Source organism: Onychomys torridus, chromosome 1 (genome assembly GCF_903995425.1).
Source record: "Onychomys torridus chromosome 1, mOncTor1.1, whole genome shotgun sequence".
Lineage (NCBI taxonomy): Eukaryota > Metazoa > Chordata > Mammalia > Rodentia > Cricetidae > Onychomys > Onychomys torridus.
The window spans coordinates 147,722,310-147,743,439 of NC_050443.1; the positions used below are offsets into that span (position 1 = coordinate 147,722,310).

At 43.5% G+C, this 21,130-nt stretch overlaps 1 protein-coding gene across 2 annotated transcripts; it reads right to left on the reverse strand.

Moving 5' to 3' along the window:
* Positions 1 to 432: 432 nt before the first annotated feature.
* On the reverse strand, positions 433 to 19,150 carry Plgrkt (plasminogen receptor with a C-terminal lysine). 2 transcript variants are annotated; one of them, XM_036174392.1, is made up of 6 exons: positions 18,943 to 19,150; positions 18,055 to 18,148; positions 15,280 to 15,366; positions 2,844 to 2,974; positions 2,216 to 2,325; positions 433 to 812 (listed from the first exon to the last, which is right to left on the reverse strand). In XM_036174392.1, the coding sequence occupies exons 3-6, from the start codon at positions 15,358 to 15,360 to the stop codon at positions 691 to 693; spliced, it is 444 nt and encodes a 147-aa protein (XP_036030285.1). In that variant the 5' UTR covers positions 15,361 to 15,366; positions 18,055 to 18,148; positions 18,943 to 19,150; the 3' UTR covers positions 433 to 690. The 2 variants fall into 2 exon arrangements, with proteins under 2 accessions (XP_036030285.1, XP_036030296.1); XM_036174403.1 differs by having other exon boundaries at positions 19,073 to 19,143.
* Positions 19,151 to 21,130: the final 1,980 nt, after the last annotated feature.

A 21,130-nucleotide genomic window follows, 5' to 3' on the forward strand; every position in this document is an offset into this window, starting at 1 on the left:
CTGGCCTCAAACTTAAGAACCTCCTGCCTCAGCCTCCAGAGTAGTTGATATTATGGCATTATTCCATCATGTGTGGATCCATTGGATGAAATCTCTATCTCTTTCTTTTATAATTTATTTATTTATTTATTTATTTATATACTTATTCATTTATTGATCCTATTGTTTGAGAATATCATTTATGTATACAATGAAATAAGATCATATCAACCCATTTCCCTCCTCACACTCCCTGTTGACTCCCATATTTATCTCTCAACTTGACCATCTCCTCCTCTGAACACTGCACGCTGTGATTCATTGTGTGCTAGTCACCAGTGTTCTTTTGTGGGGGACAGGACATGATACCAGATGCCTGTGAGAGTTGATATTGAGTGGAAAGTCTATATGATAAAATCTCAAGACACTGGTGTCAAATTCAGAACGATATAATTTATTAATTTTGTACTTAGATAATTGTAAAACAAACACAGAAAATTTGAATGTTATCTAGAATACTGCCATGATTTGGCTGAGTGTTAAAATTTTTATTTTAAAATAGTTCAACAAATTCATTTTGAATTTTAATATTCTAAAATAAAAAAGCATTGTATCAAAATCTTGATTATTTAAAAAACTGTAAACACCGTAATTCAAGCCAACAATTCTGTGCTTTGGGACGCAGCCTGTGCTTTGAGGGTACACGGGACTTCATTTGTCTGCAAAGAATCTACTCTGCTCCCTTCTGGCTTTTTCAAGGCTTTCAAAGGTGATCATTCCTTTTGGCAGCTCCAACTTAGTCTTTTCTGTTTCCAATATGTCTTCAGCTTCACCTGAAATAAAACGCAGAAGTGTGTAAGGCAATGGAGAAGTCACCAGCATTTTGTCAGAAGGCTTGATTGCTGTTTCAGTGACACAATGTATGTGACACTCTGTATCTGTCACCTGAAATCTCAGAGGTAAGCATCTCATCCTTTTGCTCAGAAAAAGGAGTGCACCGCTTGGGGAAACACAATGGTGGATTCTGAAAACTTAGCTACAGCGGGGTGTGGTGCTAGAATTATTGGCATAATTCTAGTACTCAGGAGGTAAGAAAAGAAGATCATGAGTTCAAGGCCAGCCTGAGCCACAAAGGGAGACTGTAGCTCAGAAAAAGAACAAAAAAGAAATGATAAATGCATGGAGGAGATAGCTATAACTACCTGGATTTGACCATTATACAATACATAAATACAAACAATTGCAGATTCACACTAAAAATTAGTAAGCCATCTGCAAAAATGAACAATACTCATAGACATTATTAGAATTATTTCCCAAAGGTTTAAAATGTCAACATTTCCTTATCCTTGGTCTAGACGATCAGTGTTAAGCTTTGATTTGGTGTTTGCCAGTTTCCACGATGTAAATACTCCCACCATGGCCAACCTCAAGCCACCAATGGGATGCCACTGAAGCCGGAGCTGTGGTTGCACTTTGTAGCATCTCTGTGCTGCTTCTGCATTTGCATAATGCAGACAGAATTGATACGAGTAATCTATATAGACTACTTATATAGAATATATAGATTATATAGAATAGAAAAATAATTAGAAACAGATGAGTGCTTAATACCTTTGTTTTAAATGCAATTTAGTATTTATTATAATTTAATTACAAGTCTGTATACTCTTATTTAATTTAATTTTAATAATCAACTGTGCCTCACATCCACCATGCAAAATTTCTAAACATCTACCAAGTCAATTCTTATGAGCTACTAAGAGCTGACACCATGCCACTCTGTTGGAGGGAGCAGAGATGTTGGTCATCAGAGTCTTAGGAAAATGATCCTGTTAGAATCTACATAAGTCATAGATTTATAAGGAGGGGTTGTTTGCGTGTGTTCATGTGTGTACACTTTCATGGTGAGGCCAGAGGATAATTGCCAGTGTCCTCAGGCATTGTCTACTCCAGTTTTGTTTTTGAGACAGTATATCAGATTGGCCTGGAGCTTGCCAAGTAGGCTAGGCTGGATAACCAGGGGGTCCAAGAGATCTGCCGGTCTCTGCCTCTCTGGTACTGAGATAACAAACGTGCTACCACACTCAGCTTTTTTACATGGGTACCGGGGATTGAACTTGGGTCCTCATGCTTGCAGAGCAAGCACCTTACCGACTGAGCCATCTCCCAGCCCTGAGAGGGGATCTTGAATCAGAAGATTAATTAGGAAACAAACTAGTTTAGGAAGACTCACTTTTCATTCTTTGTAGAAGAGTTCCATAGCCCAGGTCATACTGGTAGGTGAAGACAAAGCTGAGTGGAACTATGGGAAAGAGAAAGGCTGGCTTCTTTCGCTTTATTGCTCTGTTTTGGAAATACAAAGATGAATGTCAACAATAACCAGCAAAGGCCTATCTTGTCCTTGTAAGAAAGAAGCACCTGCTTTCTGGAAGGATGCATTCCATCTCATAAGTTACTTGATTCATCTGAGTCTTCTACAGAAATTGAATTTCCTTGCCCAGTGTACCTCACCAGATTCTTTGGTTCTCCAGGGAAGGGGCTGTGACTTGCTAATCTTTCTTGGATTCAAGGCTTTGCTTCCTCTTTTTAAAGCAGACAAGGATACAGAGCTACCATTCAGGATCTCTAGGGATAAGTGCAGAGGCCATGCAACTCTTTAACTTACAGACTAGAGAAAAAGACAGAAGGAATCTAAGGAGCGGATGGAAGAATGAACTCTTCCTACCTTGTTCTACAGAGGAGTTAGCAAGGGGAGGTTTCTTGGGCCGAGAGTCCTACCTCGGCCAACTTGGCAGTGCTAAATATGACCACGGCAGAGACTGCATTATTTCAGGAAATCTTCAAGCAAATCGTAAACATACCCAGTTGTTAACGAGATGGCGGCAATGCAAAAAAACGTTCCGAAATATTTGAGGAATTCCCGAGACCAGGCGATCTGCATAGCAATTTGTCTTTCCCTCATCTCGTTCTGCATGGTCAGCTGCCTTTCCAGCTAAGCGCAAAAGACAGAGTGGTTACTCACCTTTCATCTTGGAACAGTGTTACCATCTGCTTTTCTTTCATCTGTTTCCATGCATGTTTGTTCTGTTTCAATCACAATAGACTTCCACTAAGTTGCTCTGAACAGCTCTGTGCCACTGTCCCCTTGGCAGTGACAATTCCTTCAACTGTATACAGAACAGACACTGCTCCTGCTCACTGAGGGCCTGACTGCATGTTTGTGGACCTGAGCCTCAGGTATGTTTCCAGCCTTTTCTGGTTTGTGTGAGGAAAGATCTCTGGGTCACTAAACACACCCACCTTGCCTGCCTTCGTTGTTAGTACTTGCTTGGAAATCATTTTGCCTTCCATCCATGTTGCCTTCCAGATACACCCGACTACAGATTGAAATGTCGGGTCCTCATCATACAGTGGTGAAGGGTGTTGCTTTGAGGTGTCAAAAGGGGTTTGTTTGTCACCCCTTGTGTCCTGTGCCACTTTAGTCGGTGCCTTTCCTGGCTTTGAGCAGCCCAAAACACAGGACACAATACCTGATCCGATTTTTAAAGAAATACACAGAGGCAGCAGTGGTAGCAAAATGAAAACCCAAGGCCATGATTTGAAAAGAGCCTGATTCTTCAGGGAGAAAGATGTTTTCTTTTTGGCTTCTTGATTCTAAAACCTTGACAGTACATATCACCAGCAAAGCCCAGAAACGGAAAGCTAGAGATGATGATAAAAGACAAATAATGTGACTCAGTTTCCAGTCATGTCCTCTTTCTACCAGTGCCATGGCAAGAACTGGGAGAGGAGAATGGCCTAAGAATATAAAGATAAGGCTTGCCCACTTGTCCTCCTCTCCCCCAGGGAGTTATAGTACAGGAGAATGTCAAGCAAACCCCAGGTGAGCCTGGGGATCCTATAAACAAAGAGGATTCTGGGAGAGTGGAACCCGAGTAGAGAGACAGTGGTTGCAAGGCAGACCTAGGTTCAGAGCAGGCTTGGAGAGACAGTTCGGTGAATCTCAGCTACCTTGGTGTGTCTGCATGGTTCCCATGTCACCTGGAAAGGTTCCCAGGAGGTAGCTGAATATGAGAGGCAGATGGCCTGTGCCACCCGAGGTCGCCCAGGCCAAACCAAGATCATTCCGTGGAAAAGTGAAGAGAGAGGGAAAGAGTGAGAAGTAATTAAGCCACTTGGCCTGGCTGAAATTGGCCTTTATCAGTAGACGTGGAGGCTCACTTTGAGTTCTGTTAAAGATCAATAATATGCCTTTATATCCATGAACATTGAGTGTGTAAAACTCATCCTTGCTAGATCACTTTTCCCCAAAATCACATAATAATAAAGCATATATCCCAAAGTGATAATAAATACTGCAGTTAATAATTTGTGTTCATATAAAAAGGCATGTAGATTTAAAAAAAAAAAAGACACAGAAAAGCCCAATATCAGTGTCCTGAACTGTAAACATCTTTAGAGTTCTCCAAAGTCCCAACACCAGCGCCCCAGAGCAGTTATTCCACATGTTAACAGGAGGTAAGGTCAGCGTAAGTTTAGTTTACATTTATTTTATTTTATTTTGCAGGCGGTCTAGGTAGTTCTGGTGTGCAGCTGGGACTGAGAACCACTGCCTAAAGGAGCTATCACAGGACAGACATTTCCACCCAGTAAACATCAAGTGGCTATCGTCTGAATTTGATGGCTGGGAACTGCCAAAGGTAATAAGCAGAGAGCTTTGTAAAGATTGTGGGACTAAATGGTATGATGTGGTGGTGAACACAGAACACCCTGTCCTTGTCTTTTGCATAAACTTAATGGTAAAGAGTGAACATGATGTATCAAAATTTTATAAGTCAGCCAAGAACTTAGAGGATGCTCAAGATGGGATGAGTCTATGAGGAGGTCCTGGGACTACCTGACAAACACGGGGGTGAGGAGGGAAAGGGAAGATCAAACCATACAGAAATGGTACTGTCAAGTTAAAGATCAAAAGGACTGTTCTCAAACACTGGACTCCAGCTGTGAAGCTCTCCCTCACAGGGTACAGGATAACAGTTCTGCACCAGGCTTGGTAGTGTATGCCTGTAATCCTAGAATTTGAGAGGGGACATAGAAGAATTAATTGTAGCTGGAAGTTTTCCTTGTCCTGGCCAGCCAGTGGTCAAAACAGATCTCTCCTACTCGAGTTCCCCAAGTAACACACAGAGGCTTTTATTAATTGTGAACTAGACGGCCGTGGCTCAGGCTTCTTGCTAGTTAGTTTTGATATCTTAGATTAGCCCATGACTATTCACCTATATGTTACCACCTGTTCCATGGCTTTACCTGTGTCCCATTACATGTTGCTCCTTGGGTGGCTTGCTGGCATCTCCCCCTCCCCACTCCCACCTACCCTCACCCCACCTCTATCTACCCCACTCCCACCCTCCTTCTTCCTGTCTCTCCCTTTGAATTTCCAGCCTGCCTCTAAGCTGCATTGCCATAGGGCAAACGGCTTTATTTATCAAACCAATCAGAGCAACACATATTTGAAGCATACAGAAAGACATTCCCCCATCAAAGAATCATGAATTTGAGACCAACTTGGACTTCTGCCATCCTGTCCCAAGGAACGACAATAGCAATGCGCGCGCGCACACACACACACACACACACACACACACACACACACACACACACGTTGATTTATAGCAGTGCCTGACACATGGTGAGTGACATGTAAGCGTTGCCTATTTATGTGGTAACATGGTATTGTCAATGTTCTCTGGCTAAAGACACATGGGGTGCACCTGTAGTTGAAAATCTGTTGCGGTTAAGTGACTTGTAACAAAGGAGACACTGCAGCGGGTATCTGAGTAAGGAGTCCACAGAGAGGACTCATCATGGACCAAGTGGAAGGAGGGAGGGAGGAAGGAAGGGGGAGGGTGGAAAGGGGGGAGGGAAGGAAGGGGGAGGGCAGAAGGGGGGGGAGGGAGGGAGGTAATGACATATTCTCTCACTCCACTATAGTTTTAAAAACTTCGAGCTCTTTCTTGTTCAAAATTTTAAAAGAAATAAAACTTGAAGCTAATGGTTTTCTTTTGAGAAATTATAACTGAAAATAATTATGCCTTAATAGTATTTGGCATCTAAACAATGTGTAATGATTGAAAAAAACTAAAATATATATCCATATATAATAAATTCAAGTCTCCAATGGCGTAATTATCATAATAGATAACCCCCTAACCCAATAGCTAGATTCATTAGTCTAAGCCAAACCTAACAATGAACCTAACATCAATTTTCCTAATAGAATCAAAAGTGTGCTTATTAAACATGATCCAAATATTTTTTCCTCTAAGAAAAGTCCTACATAAAATATTTGAACCATCTCAGGACAGAGAGAAGGTCTCAATCTCACTTTTTTTTTTTTTTTTTTTTTTGAGCTGAGTATCAAACCCAGGGCCTTGTGCTTGTTAAGCAAGCGCTCTACCACTGAGCTAAATCCCCAACCCCACCTTTTTATTTTTATACTCATTAACTAGCCAAGGTCTGTACACTGCCAGAATAAACAAGTACTGACTCCATGTGTGACCTTTAGAAAAGCCTCTACCATTCTGTCTCTAACAGACACATTAATATATAGCATTCTCAGTTCTTAACACAGTGTTGAATTCATTGGCTGCCAGCTCTACCCTGTTCAAGGATGTGCAATCCCTTGAGAGAAGAACTCACACTGTTCACCAAGGTGTTTTAGCTCCTAATTCATGCGGCTCTCGACAGGCTCACCACAGTTTATGTCAATGTCTGACTGTGGTAATGGCTAAGAAAAATACCTCGGTGTGTCTGGAACTGTCTTTTTATTACCACATTTGGAACTGCTCTTGTTGATTATGTGACTGTGATAAAACATCATGACCAAAAGCAACTCCAGAAGGACAGGGCTTATTTCATTTCCCAGATCACGATCTGTCATTGAGGGATGTTGGGTCTGGAACTCAAGACAAAAACCTGGGGCTGGGACCTATGAGGGAACCTTATTTTCTAGCCAGGGGCTCCTGTTCAGCTAGCTTTCTTACACAGCCCAGACCTACCTGCCTAGGACTGATACTGCCCACAGTCAAGACAATCTCAGACATGGCCACAGGCCAGTCTAGTTGAAACAGCTCTTCATTTGAGATCCCTCTTCTCGGGTGTCTCCAGGCTGTATCAAATCGACAATAAAAATTAGCCAGGGTAGAAACACCACATCTTCCATCTGCAAGAACCAGTTTCACTAAAAACCAGGAGAACCCACACTACCTTAAGTGTTCAGCGCACAAACAGGTCAAGGTCTAGACCTCATGGTTGGCTGGCTTTTGTTTTCTCTCATGTTGTTGCCTGAACACAGCAAACAACAAATAAACATTCACTTCCCACTAGTGTTTGCACGACCATACTGCTTTGCCGACAGGCGTACTGCATAGCATGGGCTAGCAGCATCTGTATTTCCTTCTTTTCCTCTTTCCACCCTACCTCAGTAACATTGAGCCTGCCAGACATGTGGGTGTTGTAAAGTTGTTTATGTGCGCCATCTAGTGGCCATGTGGGAAAATGCTCTTTTTCTTTTTTCTTTTTTTAACTGTATAGCTAGCTCATCTTGGTAACAGAGGTTGGAAGAGGCAGTTTCTCTTCCTACACCTCACAGTAACCCCTCTCTCTCTTCTTTCTTCCCCTCCCCTTCTCTTCCCTCTTCTCCCTCTCTGTGTGTCTCTTTTTGATTGCTGTACTGGGGACTGAACCTAGGACCTGGTGCATGCTAGTTAAACGCTCTACCACTGAGCCATAGCCTTCAGCTCTAATACATTGTATGAAATTTCCAAAAACTGATTTTTAAAAAGAAAAAAATACCCTCTTCTTTTTTGTGGTTCCTGAGGGGAAAAACAAAAGGCCCCATACATCTCAGTCACCAGCCATCTGTAAAACTGTACAATCTCCTGAAATTAGGCAGGGGCCCTACAATACTTGTGTTAAATTCTTTGAATGGAAGATGGGCTGAATTCAAGTGATGCAGTCTGAACAAAGTTTGCATTAAGGAAGGGAAGTTGATCTGATTCAAGACACTGTCAGGTATGTCCACACATACAAGGTAGAGTGAAATTGATGTGCCATGTCCGTATGGAAAACTCATGACCGAATCTCTCCCATCCATGAACTCTGACTCTCCTTCCAGAAGGGCTTATAGAAATAGCAGTTGGGGAGGAAGGCAGAAAATTGTAGTTAAGTTGCAGGGAGCCTCTTGCCCAATACACCAGCATCCTCTTCTGGATACAGGCTCCAAGTATTCCCTGCTTTAGTTTGCTAAAGCTGCCCCTACCCTGAGACAGCTCAGCCTGGCTAGTTTATGCACTAGAAAAAAAAATTGTCTCAGTTATGGAATCTAGAAACCCAAAATCAGTGTAGTCAGTTCCTTGACAAGCTATGAGGAGACCTCTGTCCCTGGCTTGTAAATGACTGCATCCATATTTGGGATTCATGACCAAATTTGCTGTTAAGTCACTGATATATCATATTAAGACCCACCCTAAGGATTATTTTTGTGGTGATATTTTGTTGTAGCCTAACAAAATTTGCCTGAAGATCAGAGAACAGAAGCCACTAGATTAAACATAAAGGCCAGGAAATGGTGGCACACACCTTTAATCCTAGCACTCGGGAGGCAGAGATCCATCTGGATCTCTGTGAATTCAAAGCCACCATGAACTATATGAGATTGATTCAGTCTAGGAGAGAAACAGAGCCAGGCAGTGGTGGCACACACCTTTAATCCCAGTACTTGAAAGTCACATGCCTTTAATCCCAGCACTAGGAAGGAAGTAATATGGCTGGGTGGAGAAAGATATACAAGGTGTGAGGAGACAGGAACCAAGCTCTCTTTTAGCTGAAGCCCTTTTCAGCTGAGGGATGCTTTTCAGCTGGACCCTTTTTGGCTGAGGACTCAGAGACATTCAGGGAGTTGGTGAGGTGAGAAGTAACTGTGGCTTGTTCCTTTGTCTCTCTGCTCTTTCAACATTTACCCCAATATCTGATTCTGGGTTTTTTATTATAAGACTTTTAGAAATTCAAGCAATACCTGGCATCCAACTTTGGGGCACAAATTTATGAAGAGGCCACTTGCCTGTGGCTTTGCAGTCCCCAGCCCAGGCCTGAGCTGCACACAGCCAGAGTCCCCACCCCACCTGGACTGGAGTCCCTACCCTGCAGGCTAAGTTTCTGTTGCAGCCTCTCTACAGCAAACTCCCCAGGCTCAGGCTCCAAACACACTAGAATTGGCTGCTCTCACACGTTCCCTCATACAGACAGCTGGGTCTCTAGTTTCTTCCCTTTGGCTTTCTCTGAGTCCTCTCCTCAGGCTGCTGCCACACCATCATCTGAATCATCATTGTCAGCAGATTTGGTGAGTCAATTGGGATTTCTTAAAGGGAGGAATTAGATAAAAGAAGGATTTTTTCACATTAAGAATGGGAAATATTTTTATGATGGAGGGAGTTTGGTCTCTGTTTGACTATAGGCTAGATGGTCTGAAAATGGAACAGTTTAATGAGAGGATAATTAATGTTGATGAGATTTATGTAATGTCAATTATAAATATTACTTGTTTAATCATTTATGTTTTATCATTTAAAAAGTTGGTTAATATGAGTGCCAAGATAAAAGTTTTAGAAAAACCTGTTAAAACAGATCATAGAGATATTCATACCCAGACAGAGGAATTTAAAGGAGAACCAATCTCAACATTGTATTATAAGGTTACAGAGAAATAGCCTAAGCCTTTCAAACAGCCAACCTTAATCTATCCAGTAACCTTACAGGAACTACCAAATGATAGATATCCCCAAGACTGTGTACAAGCTAATTGGATTCCTGTGCAAATGTTAGATTTGAGGAGATTCAAAGAAGCAATAGTCTCATATGGCATCCACTCATCTTTCAAGAAGCAGATGTTAAACTTGTGGCCAACTTGTAATAGAATTATCCCTCAAGAATGAAGAGATTTGTTACGTAAGTCTTAGAGGTTGATCCCCAATTACAATGGAGGACCTGGTAGAAGGATGAGGCTAAGACCATTGAACAATGGAGTAGGGCTAGAAGTCTTGAAATCTCACAAGATCAACTTCTTGGGACAGCTGATTAAGCTGGTATACAAAGACAATCTTTATATGATGACCATACCCTAGCCTCATGCTACATGGTATCCTTGAATGTTTGAAACAGAATTCAGGAAGTAGGAAAGAAAATTGAGTCATTTACAAAAGTTATACAGGGCCCAAAAGAAGCCTTCACTGATTTCTTACAAATATTGGCTTCAGCAGTAAATAGAATGATACCAAGTTGAGAAGCTAGACAAATAATAATTGAATCTTTGGCTTTTGAAAATGCTAATGCACAATTCAAAAGGGTAACTAGGGCATTAAAGGCAAGATCAGCATCCTTGGAGGAATGGATCTGAGATACAGTCAATATTGATCTCATGACCATGATGATGCTTGGATAGGAGAGATGATTTCCAGAGGTTTGAAGAAAAATTGTAATATCAAATGTTCCAATTGTGGTAAACAAGGTCACCTAAAAAGGGACTGTAAACAGGGCATTCCAGAAACAATGTTTTTTCAAGGAATAATCCCAACAGAATGCACCTCCCTTCTGGATTATGCAGAAGGTGTGACAAAGACAGACACTGGACTAAAGAAAGTATGTCAACAAGGGACAGACAAGGTAATCCCCTGCCTTTGCCTTTCGGGGAAACTCCCTGAGGGGCCCCTTGCAGGCCTCCATGTCAAATTTGGTTCAGTCATTTTCTGCCATTATGGAAGAAACTCCTTCCCAGAGCAATTAAATAACCTAATGCCTATTGTGAAAAACCGTGCTGGTCTAGATGATAAAACAGCTATAGAAAATAAAACAAAATTTAAGGAGAAACCATAAATTATAATTGATAAAGATTAGATTTGGAAGTCCCCCAAAGTTAGGGTTGGGGAAGGGTTTTGTTTTTGTCTTTCAGGAGAATAAAGGCTAAGGAATCTGAAAGAAAACTGGACAAATGAGACATCCCAAGAAAAAGAACAAATCATCCAGAAAAAAATGTCACACCAAAAATATTTTCTGCAGTGAACCATGATGATGGGACCCCACAATGATGATTCCACATGTACTATGATAATGTCATTAAGCTGACAAACACTGCCTAAAGATCAGCTTTGGACTACAAACTGCTCAGGAGATGGCTAGCTGAGATGATCCAGCCTCACAGACTACTCAAGCCAAGACTTGAGACAAGCCCTGCACTTTCTTTTCTTTTCTTCTTTTCACTTTTCTTTATTAAGAAATTTTCTACTCACTTTACATACCACCCACAGATCCCCCTTCCTCCCTCCTCCCAGACTCCAGGTCTCCCTCCCTAGCCACCCCACATCCCTACATCCCCCAAATCAAGGTCTCCCATGGGGAGTCAGCAGAGCCCACACACTGAGCCTAGGCAGGTCCAAGCCCCTCCCCACTGCACCAAGGCTGTGCAAGGTGCCACACCACAGTCACTGAAGCCCTGCACTTTCTCATTACCCTGAGGCTGGACAACAAATGATACAGCTCCCTCTCCCAAGACTTGACAATTAACCCAAAAATTTTCTTTTCAGGATCCCCCAAAGATCCAGAAAGCAAGAATAGCCTGGGCTCCAGGACAGCCTCAGGCAAGGCTGCTAGACCCAAACGTAAGTTGTCTGACTTGGTTTCCCCACTTCCTAGGCTTCAGTACCAAAAGGATTTTGGGGTGCTGGCTTCTTTGCCACACTCTCACTTCTCTATTTGGAAAGGTCATTTTTTTTTTTAGGAAGACTGTGTAGTGGGTAGCCATTCCAGCCTTGGCCTGGAAGTTCCAACCCCCATTGAGGCTTCGGTAATGGTCACGCCCACAAGGCAGGGCTGAGGGAAGATGCTGAAGACCCAGGATCAAGAGGAGAGGACTCTCTTGGTTCCGGGACCCTGGACGCTGGAGGTAGACCGAGCAGAGTTCTCCAGAGAACACCGCCAGACTGCGCCATACCTTTCCCAGACCCTGCAACCTATCCCTTCATTTGTAAGTTACTCCACAAAATAAACCTCCCTTTTAACTACATGGAGTGGCCTTAATAATTTCACCAATATCTGGCGCCCAATGTGGGGCAAATTCCAAAAGCCTAGGCGGCTCCCACCCTCAGCCTCCTCCCCGGCTGCTGGGTACCTAAACCCGCCTGCAAAGTTCCATTTGACCAGGGAACGCCTACACCGTTCCATTCCCAAAAAAGGGAGCAGCTAGTCCGGTCTCAGTTCCCTAGCTTAGCCCCCAGACCAGCAAAAACCTCTGTGAGTGAGGCCTCTCTTGGTTCCATGACCCTGGATGCTGGAGGTAGACTGAACAGAGTTCTCCAGAGAACACCGCTGAACTGCACCATACCTTTCCCAGACCCTGCAAACTACCCCTTCATTTGTAAGTTACCCCACAAAATAAACCTCCCTTTTAACTATGTGGAGTGGCCTTAATAATTTCACCAATAAGACTGTCTTCCTTTCCTAGGAAATCTTGGTCACTGGAACCTTGAGCCACTTTTATAAATTAGTGAGTTTAAGAGTCACTTTCTGTGTGTCTTATCCCATAAAAAATCACCAAAGAATCTGCCTGCCTGAGTTGGGAGTAAAGGCACCTGCCACCACACCCATCAGATTTTCTTTTAACAAGCAATTCACCCACAAAAGGGCCTTTTAGCAACTTCTGTCAGAGTCTTTCATGGGCAAGCCCACTGAGCAGTTTTTAAAAGTATTGAAAGTGCTTTCTAGGCCAACTCTCTCATTACTATTACCTTTTTTTGTTATAAGACAATTTAGAATTTGTGCAACATATTTTAACTTGGTTAACTCTATGAAGACCCTATCTCCAAATGAAGTCATATTGGGGTTAGGATTCCAACATACAAATTTTGAGGGGACTCAGTTCAGCTAGTAATTGAAGGGTCAGAGAGGTGAGGCAATCATTGCTCTCTTGCTGAGCTTCTGTTTAAATACGTTTTGCTCTATGAAAGCCTTGTGATCCTCAGGTATGACATCTCCATTGTGGGGTGGGGAATCCAAAACAGGACAAAATCAAGGAAGGATGCTGTCAGCTAGTCAAATGAAGACAGCGTGTTTGAGATGGAGTGGGTGAGGCCATACCGAACCTTTTATCAGCTGGATGTGGGTGAAGGAGCCATTGCTTTAGGGAAAATTCTACTCTGTCTTCTTCCAGATGAGAGGAAGCTGCTGCCTCAAGAGGAGCTGGCTTCCTAAGTTGGGTTCACCTTTGGTTTAGATAAGCTGAAACTTGATGACCTCAGTGCTACACCTGGAAAACCTGCTCACTGGGATTGATTGGAGAGGACTTCAGCTGTTCTCTTATCTCTGGTCAGTCAAGGGACTACCAGGGACCATGACTGTCCCTGCACATTCTCCAGGGATAGACCAAAAGAGCCAGGCCCTAGCTCCTGGAGCCATCTCTTGCTTGTTTGTCAGTGAGCAGCAGTCCTCCATGCGCCTCTTGCTCATGGTTCATCATAAAAGCAGTAGATTTACCCTCAGTGCTCCCCATACATGACCCAAATCCTTGGAGTGCCGAACCTGTCCCCATCTTCATCACCGAGCTTAGAGCAGCATGAGGAAGTGATACCAGCATTACACTCACGCTGCTTCGGGGCAGTGACATCTGATGTAGGAGGAGTCTCAGGTTTCTTGTAACTTCCAAGAGGAATAAAATCCCCAAATCTTCACAGATCCTGAGGTTGTGTGGACTGATGAAGAATGAAAGTCCTGTAGTTTCCACATGCAGATGGCTCCAAGTTTCTGACACACTGGGCTGATCCCTACACTGTAATCACCTCTGGTCACTGCTCTGTTGCAGTTAAAAAAAAACTTTCCCCTTCTATCCATTTTTCCATTTCCATCAAAGAAATCATTAGCCTGCACAGAAACTCTTATAAGCCTAGCACTGAGGAGACAGAGGCAGGAAGACCAGAAGTTCAAGGCCATCTTAGACTACATAACCAGTTTGAAGCTGGCCTGGGCTGTATGAAACCCTAATTTTTAAAAGAGGTTTTGATAGCAATGAACAGCAGCACTCAATATAAGCAAGTGGCACTATTTTATACATTCTATATGATATACGTTCTATATGATGTGTATAAATTTTCCTTCTTGGAGCATCTCTAAGGGTGTATTGCCTCTAGGGTACAGACCAGAAGACACTGAGGACAGATGGTACATGCCATCATGTTGCCTTAGAAGTCTGGTTTATCGCTCACAGGTACTGCCCGAGAATAGTGCTTTCTTAGAGCTGTAACAGACCATAGGGGACTCGTGATCTTTGTCTAAAATCTTAGCAAAACAATTTGGGTTGAACTTTTTAACTTTCAACTGTGATTTATAACATTTTAAAACATTTTGACAACTCATATTAAGGCAATTGAGCAATCTCTTTGATTTTTTTCTAAACATCTACTGTATAATTCAAGGTCAAGCATACGGTCTACAGCAGTCTCCTAATGCCACTTTAACAAATTATTGTCTGAGGTTAAAGGGCCAAATGGGCTGGCATAACTCCATCTCTCTGGAGGCAGCAGGGGAAAATCTGCTTCTTTGGCTTTTCCAACTTATTGAGGCTGACTGCCTTTTTTGGCCCATGGCCCTGATCACTCCATCTTCAAAGCCAGCAAAGTGCTATTCAGCTTAGGTTTGTATTTAAGATTTCTCTGTGTAGCCGCAGTATGACATCTTTGAATTCTCTCTCTCTTTTTCTGTCTCTGTCTGTGTGTCTCTGTGTGTGTCTCTGTGTCTCTGTCTGTCTGTCTGTCTGTCTGTCTCTCTCACACACACACACAAACACACACACACACACACACACACACACACACACACACACACACACACACACACACAGTCTCCTTACAAAGGAACGCACAGTAAAGTCCCTTTCTGTATACGGTATCATATTCCTAATATATTCACAAGTTCTAGGAATCCAGGACACCTTGGGTGAAGGGTATATTCTGTTCATAACATACTCTAAGCAATTACCTGTAATATGGAAATTTTGAATCAAGTATCTGGATTTGGAGGCATATTACAGCAAGTCATCCACTTGTCAACTAGTAAATCATCCATTTCATCTCTGAGGATGGTGCTCAAGGGCATTTTAATTAGGGGTCAAGGGGAGTCAAAGAGAACATGCTTCTAGAGTACCACTCTAGAAATGTTATGTGATTAGGAGCACACAACAACTTAACTAACACATACCTGAAGTCGAGCATTCATAACCATGAACTCCTGCTGGATTTTCATATTTTCATTCATAGATTTTGAGAATATAAACCCCATCTTGACCTAAAGCATGAAAATGCAAGGTGACTTTAAATAACAGACTTTATGCATCCTTATACATGCTCTGAGATACTATCAACAATGTAAAAAGAGAGAAAAAATGACCTAGGGAATAATGTAAATCCTAACTAGCTGTTTAACCTCAGGCATACTTAGCCAACCTGGCATTGTTTACTTAGCCAAGAACAGTTGAGTGAAATGATTTCCCATCTCTCCCTGCTCTGTAAATACACAGTGCCATGTTTCCCCCCACTATAAATCTAAGACTATCCACCTTCTTACTGTCTCCTCAATAGACAGTAAGATCTTGCATCTGAGGATGTGTGTTCAGAAGAACTTTTGTCTGTCCTTCTTCAACTTGTGTTTTAAGGATTAGGTGTCTCATGGCCAGTGTATCGGTGTTCTTCCGGAAGTCTCCTGTTCCCATCCCTCTTTGACTCACATCCCATTCCCACCTTCTTGCAACTGATATCTCCTAGTTATCCTCCTCCAGCCTCCCCTTCATCTGCTCCAAGTTCCCGAGCTTCTCAGAAGGAGGAAAAAGTGAGGATGCTTATATTCCTTTGCGAACACACTGTTTAAAAAAAAAAAAACCAAAAACCTCCATGTGTGAGTATATAGATATAGATATAGATATCTGTTCATGCATGTGAGTGCAGGCGGATGTGTGCCATAGCACGTGAGTACAGGTCAGAGGACAACCCCAGGTATTGGCTTCACTTCCCACCTTGTTTGAGACAGTCTATTCCATTTGTGGTTCTCAGCTGTGTACCCCAGACTAGCTGGCCGGGAGCCTTCCAGGGATTCTCCTGCCTCACCACTGGGATTACAGATGTGTGCTACCACATTCAGGTTTTCATTGATTTAGGGGCTTCCAACATGGGTCTTCATGATTCCATGGCGAGCACTTTACGCATTAAGCCATCTCCTCCAGCCAGAAATGCATTTGTTGTTGTTGTTTTTCCAAGATGGGGTTTCTCTGCATAGTTTTGGTGCCTATCCTGGAGCTCACTCTGTAGACCAGGCTGACCTCGAACTCACAGAGATCCTCCTGGCTCTACCTCCCAAATGCTGGGATTAAAGGTGTGTGCCACCACCACCTGGCATCAGAAATGCATTTTTAAAATGACTACATTGTAGTCTCTCCTCTCTTTCCAATGGAAGTTACAGCCCAATAAACTCATTGTAAATTGGAAATATCATTGAGAAAAATGCATTTGCTCGACCTAATGTACTCAACATCATGGTTTACCTTAGCCTACCTTAAACGTACTCAGAACACTTACATTAGCCTACAGTTAAGTATAGACCTTTTTTTTTTTTTTTTTTTTTTTTTTTTTTTTTGTAGCTTTGTGCCTTTCCTGGAACTCGCTTTGGAGATCAGGCTGGCCTCGAACTCACAGAAACCTGCCTGTCTCTGCCTCCCAAGTGCTGGGATTAAAGGCGTGAGCCACTACCACCCGGCTTTTGTTTTTGTTTTTTTGTTTTCAAACCTCTTTTTATAATAAACTACTCAATATAATTTAGTGAGTATTACAGTGAAGCTGAAAACAGAATGGTTGTCTCATCATTACCTGAAAAACTGTGACTAGCCATACAGCACACCCGCATCAGAAGCCACCTTCAGTTTGCATCTTACGATCTTATTTTACCTACCAACTACCTAAGAGGGCTGTAAACTGTAGGTGGGCCAGAACTCCTAATTTTGTTCTAAATCCTAGTGATTATGTGCAGAAGACATTTTAGTTAGTTATAGATTTTTCCTTCAGAAGACTATAAGGCTAAGGGGGAATGTCACAACTTCTCAACTTTCTTCAATGTCCTTTAGTAGGCTGTTGAATACCTTCACACATAGTAGCCAGTCTCAATGTTTTACAGCCAGGATTTATGTATATTCTGATCCCAGACAACAGCTATTTCCACATCTTTCCTCATCAGGAAATCCTGGGTTTAGAGTAACTCAGGAAATGAGTGGGGGAGAGGAGAAGGACGGGGTGTTTCACATCAGTTGGAATGGTTTTCCTGTTAGTGGGAGCTGACACCAGGCTTCAGTGACTTCTGTGTATTCCAACAAAGAACACAGCCTGGAATTACATGGCACTTGAACCAATCAGCTGTAGAGCTGAGCAGAGGCTGAACTACTTACTAGGAAGAAAGAGCAGAGCCCTAAGGAGGCCTGGGAGATCGGGAGGATTCCTTCCTGTCTGTCTTCGTCCCACTTAGCACCCTCTGAGCAGAGACAGAGGACACTCATGGGGAAGGGGACCTAATGGTTTACTCTGTTATCTAAGTATTGACAGCCCAAATGAGTCATTTCTGACCGAGCTTGCAGGAGAAAGACTATCATCCAGCTGGATAGTCTCTGTGGCTTCTACTTCTCACAAACACTAGCACAAAATAGGAATGATTCAACCCAAGGAAAACTTTGACTCGGGCTACTCACCATCCCTTAGCTGTCTTCTGAATTTTTACACCTGCTGCAAACCTCTTCAAAGAAACCATCTGTTCTCTAGTTCACACACACACACACACACACACACACACACACACACACACACACACACTGATCAGAGTCCCTTGGCACACTCCTATTTTATAAGGGGGTGAGCTCTCCCTTGCAGTGGTGGGATAATCCTCCTGTCAGCCATCTAGAGAAGAGAAACACTTTGGAAAGCTTGGGTTTAGGCTCACCTCTTTCTGGGTCTTGCACTCTTGAACTTGGACTTTGGTAGATGGGTTGAAGACAGAGGGAAACCAGGAACACTGTGTCTCTGGGAGACCACACCTGCAAATGAGTATACCACACCTTGTAACTTCACCTTTGAACAGTGTTTGTAGCTTCTTCCCCCTGTACCTACCAAAGCCATTTGCACCCTTCCTTAGGGTGTTCCAAATATCCTCAATTTTCTCTCTCCCAGAGACAAAATATTAACAACTAAACAAGAGTGGCCTCGAATGTTATTATTAATATTATTACACAGGAAACAAGAATGTCACAGAGGACGTAAAACACTGATGGAGGGCCAGGTTGCTCCTGTTTTATGCTTGTTTGTTTGTTTGGAAGTGAGGGTGTGTGTGTGTGTGTGTGTGTGTGTGTGTGTGTGTGTGTGTGTGTGTAGGGGGTTGTTAATGCTCCAGCTCTGGGGAGCCGTGATTCAAAGTACTATGGAAAGGTGTGTTTCTGGGGCAATGTTGATGGTGCAAATCCCAGACAGACTTTCTCTGGTCGCCCTGGGAATCAAGATTTGATTTAGAAAAAGAAAAAAATCGTGACTTCTGTCATCCAGGTTTCTACCCTGCTTTGTTACCTGAATTTGTGGCTGGTCATATCACAATCATTCTTCTCAGTAAATCTTCCAGACTATATTCCCTAGCAAACTTAAGCCAGAAGCACATAGCCTTGGGGGTGGTTTCTGTCATTGTTTCCACTCTGGCTCTGTGGAGCCAGTTCACTGTCACTTACGTATTTCCCCTGGAGTTATCCTACTTCCCTGTCCATTGCACTCTGCAGACTTTTCCCAACTTGGTAACAATGCTACCGAGAAATCATGCTTGCTTACAGATCCGGGTTGTCAATACCTGTCAGCGTCGGGGCATCCGCAGAAGAACCCAGAGCCCAGGCCTCCCCTGTCTCAGCTGGAGCTGCAGCTGTGCAGGACCATGCAGCCAAGCCGACCCAACCTCCCTGTGGCCGGCCGGATGCACTCACGCGACAAGGTGACCACTGCAGAGGCCTCCAGCTTGTGCTCTTGACGGATCGGGGCAGGACTGTGCTTTGCTCGGCAGAGCCTAGCGATTGGCTGGCTATGACAGTGGATTGCGCGCTTCAGCCAATCAGCGTGGCCTTTGGATCTCCTAAGGGCTCCTATTCCCGCGACCTAGGGGTGTCCTTCCGGGGAAGGCGCCTGGTGCCGGGAGGAGGAAGGGGCGGGTCAGAGCCGCAAATTGCAACCTGCAAGATCTAGTCTAGTGGATGATTTTGAGGGAAGGCCGAAGAAGCAGCGTGGAAATGTCCCGATCCTGTAAAAATGCCACCATCAAATGGCTTAAACGTAAACAGGAAACAAAAACTAAACAGTGACCAGAATTTCCAGATTACCTTACGCCCTTTCCATATTACATATTCCTACCAGCAATGTCTGTCTGTAGTAAGGCTCTCCAATCTCTGAAGAAACACCCGAGGACTGATCAGCATTCTTATCCTTGCTTCCCAAGGGTTTAGGAAAATAACGTGTGTTTCACGGGCTCTGGCCTTTAGGAAGAGCCCCCTGCCTTAACCTTGGCTGACACCACACCAGAGAGAAGGCATCTAACCTCCTCCAGGCACAGACCTCCCAGGCTTGTGCAGAGGCTCCCAACTTCAGTCCTCCGTACTCCAGCTTTTAGCCTCTTCATCTCGAACACTTTTGTTCACTAGCCGGATGGGAAAATCGCAACAATATCTTTATTCCTGTTTGTGGGAGCGGGTGTGTTTCCAAAAGTAAAAGTTCTTGAAGGGAGGTGAGCAGCTGATCCCTGATAGTGTTTATGCGTGCAGACTAACCATGCCTTGATTCCGTTCCCACCATGTCACTGTCATCCTCTCACTTTGTCACTTCGGTCTGCAGTAAGATTAAAGTCATCTGATTACCATGCTTCGAGGGCTAAGTACTTAGATGCAGGCAAGGTGTTCCGCTCATGTAGAGCATTCAGTAGATGATGGCTGGCAACAGCGGGAGTTTCTGCTACCTATAGTCTTGAAGGGACCAGGGAGAGTGTGTAGTTACTAAAGCCAGGTGAGAGTTGGCATTTAGGCGAGGATGCCCAACAGGAATGTTCAGCAGAGGAAGCCGTGCCCTCCTTTGGGCAGAAAAGGTGAGAAAGGCAACCTTATGAGGCACAGAGGTCCTTGTGCCCACAGATAAGCACAAGGGAAACCAGGAATGTTAAGCAGTAGAACCAACTTCAGGAACTAAAACTCATAAGACTGTTCCACAAGTTGGGTAGTCTAGTATGTATACGACCAAGTCTGACATCTTTAAATCCTACATGTTTTGCTGTAACTGACACTTTTAATCACGGTTGTGATTGCCGCATTTCATCTTATTCATTTGATAGGGTATTTTTAATGATGCTATGGCTTGTCAAGGTTTACCACTGAAATGCAGTAACTGAAGATGACAGCCACAGGAAAGGTCAGAAAGTCAAGGAAAGCTGTTCCGAGCAGGGGCAGTTATATTTCGGAGTGTAACCTGAGTCAGATGAGGCTTCATGTGGCTCAGCCGAAGCATCTCATAGCATCCTAAGAATCAGAAACGTGACTGGGGAAGAGTGAGAAGGGAGTGGACTTTAACCTGCCTCAGCTGTATGGAAATACTCTGCACAGCGGCTGAGCAGGAAACTCAGCGGTGATGTCACAGTACACTTGACTAAACCCCTGCTAACTTCCTTCTCCTGGAACCCATGTGATTCACATGACCTTGTTCTCAACCTACAAGTCTCAGCCTCCTGTCCCAAGGACTGCACCTGGTCTCCTCTGATAACCACCTCCTCCTCCTCCTCTTTCAGAAAATAGTCCCTGAACTCTAAGATCTAGGGCTGGAGAGATAGCTCATCCAGTTAAGGGTACTGTTTGCTCTTCCAAAGGACCAGGGTTTGATTCCTAGCTCCCATATGGCAGCTTACAACCATCTGTAACTCCAGTCCCAGAAGGCCTGACACCCTTTTGTGACACAGACATACATGCAGATAAAACCCCCAGGCATATTAAATAAAAAATGAAAAGATA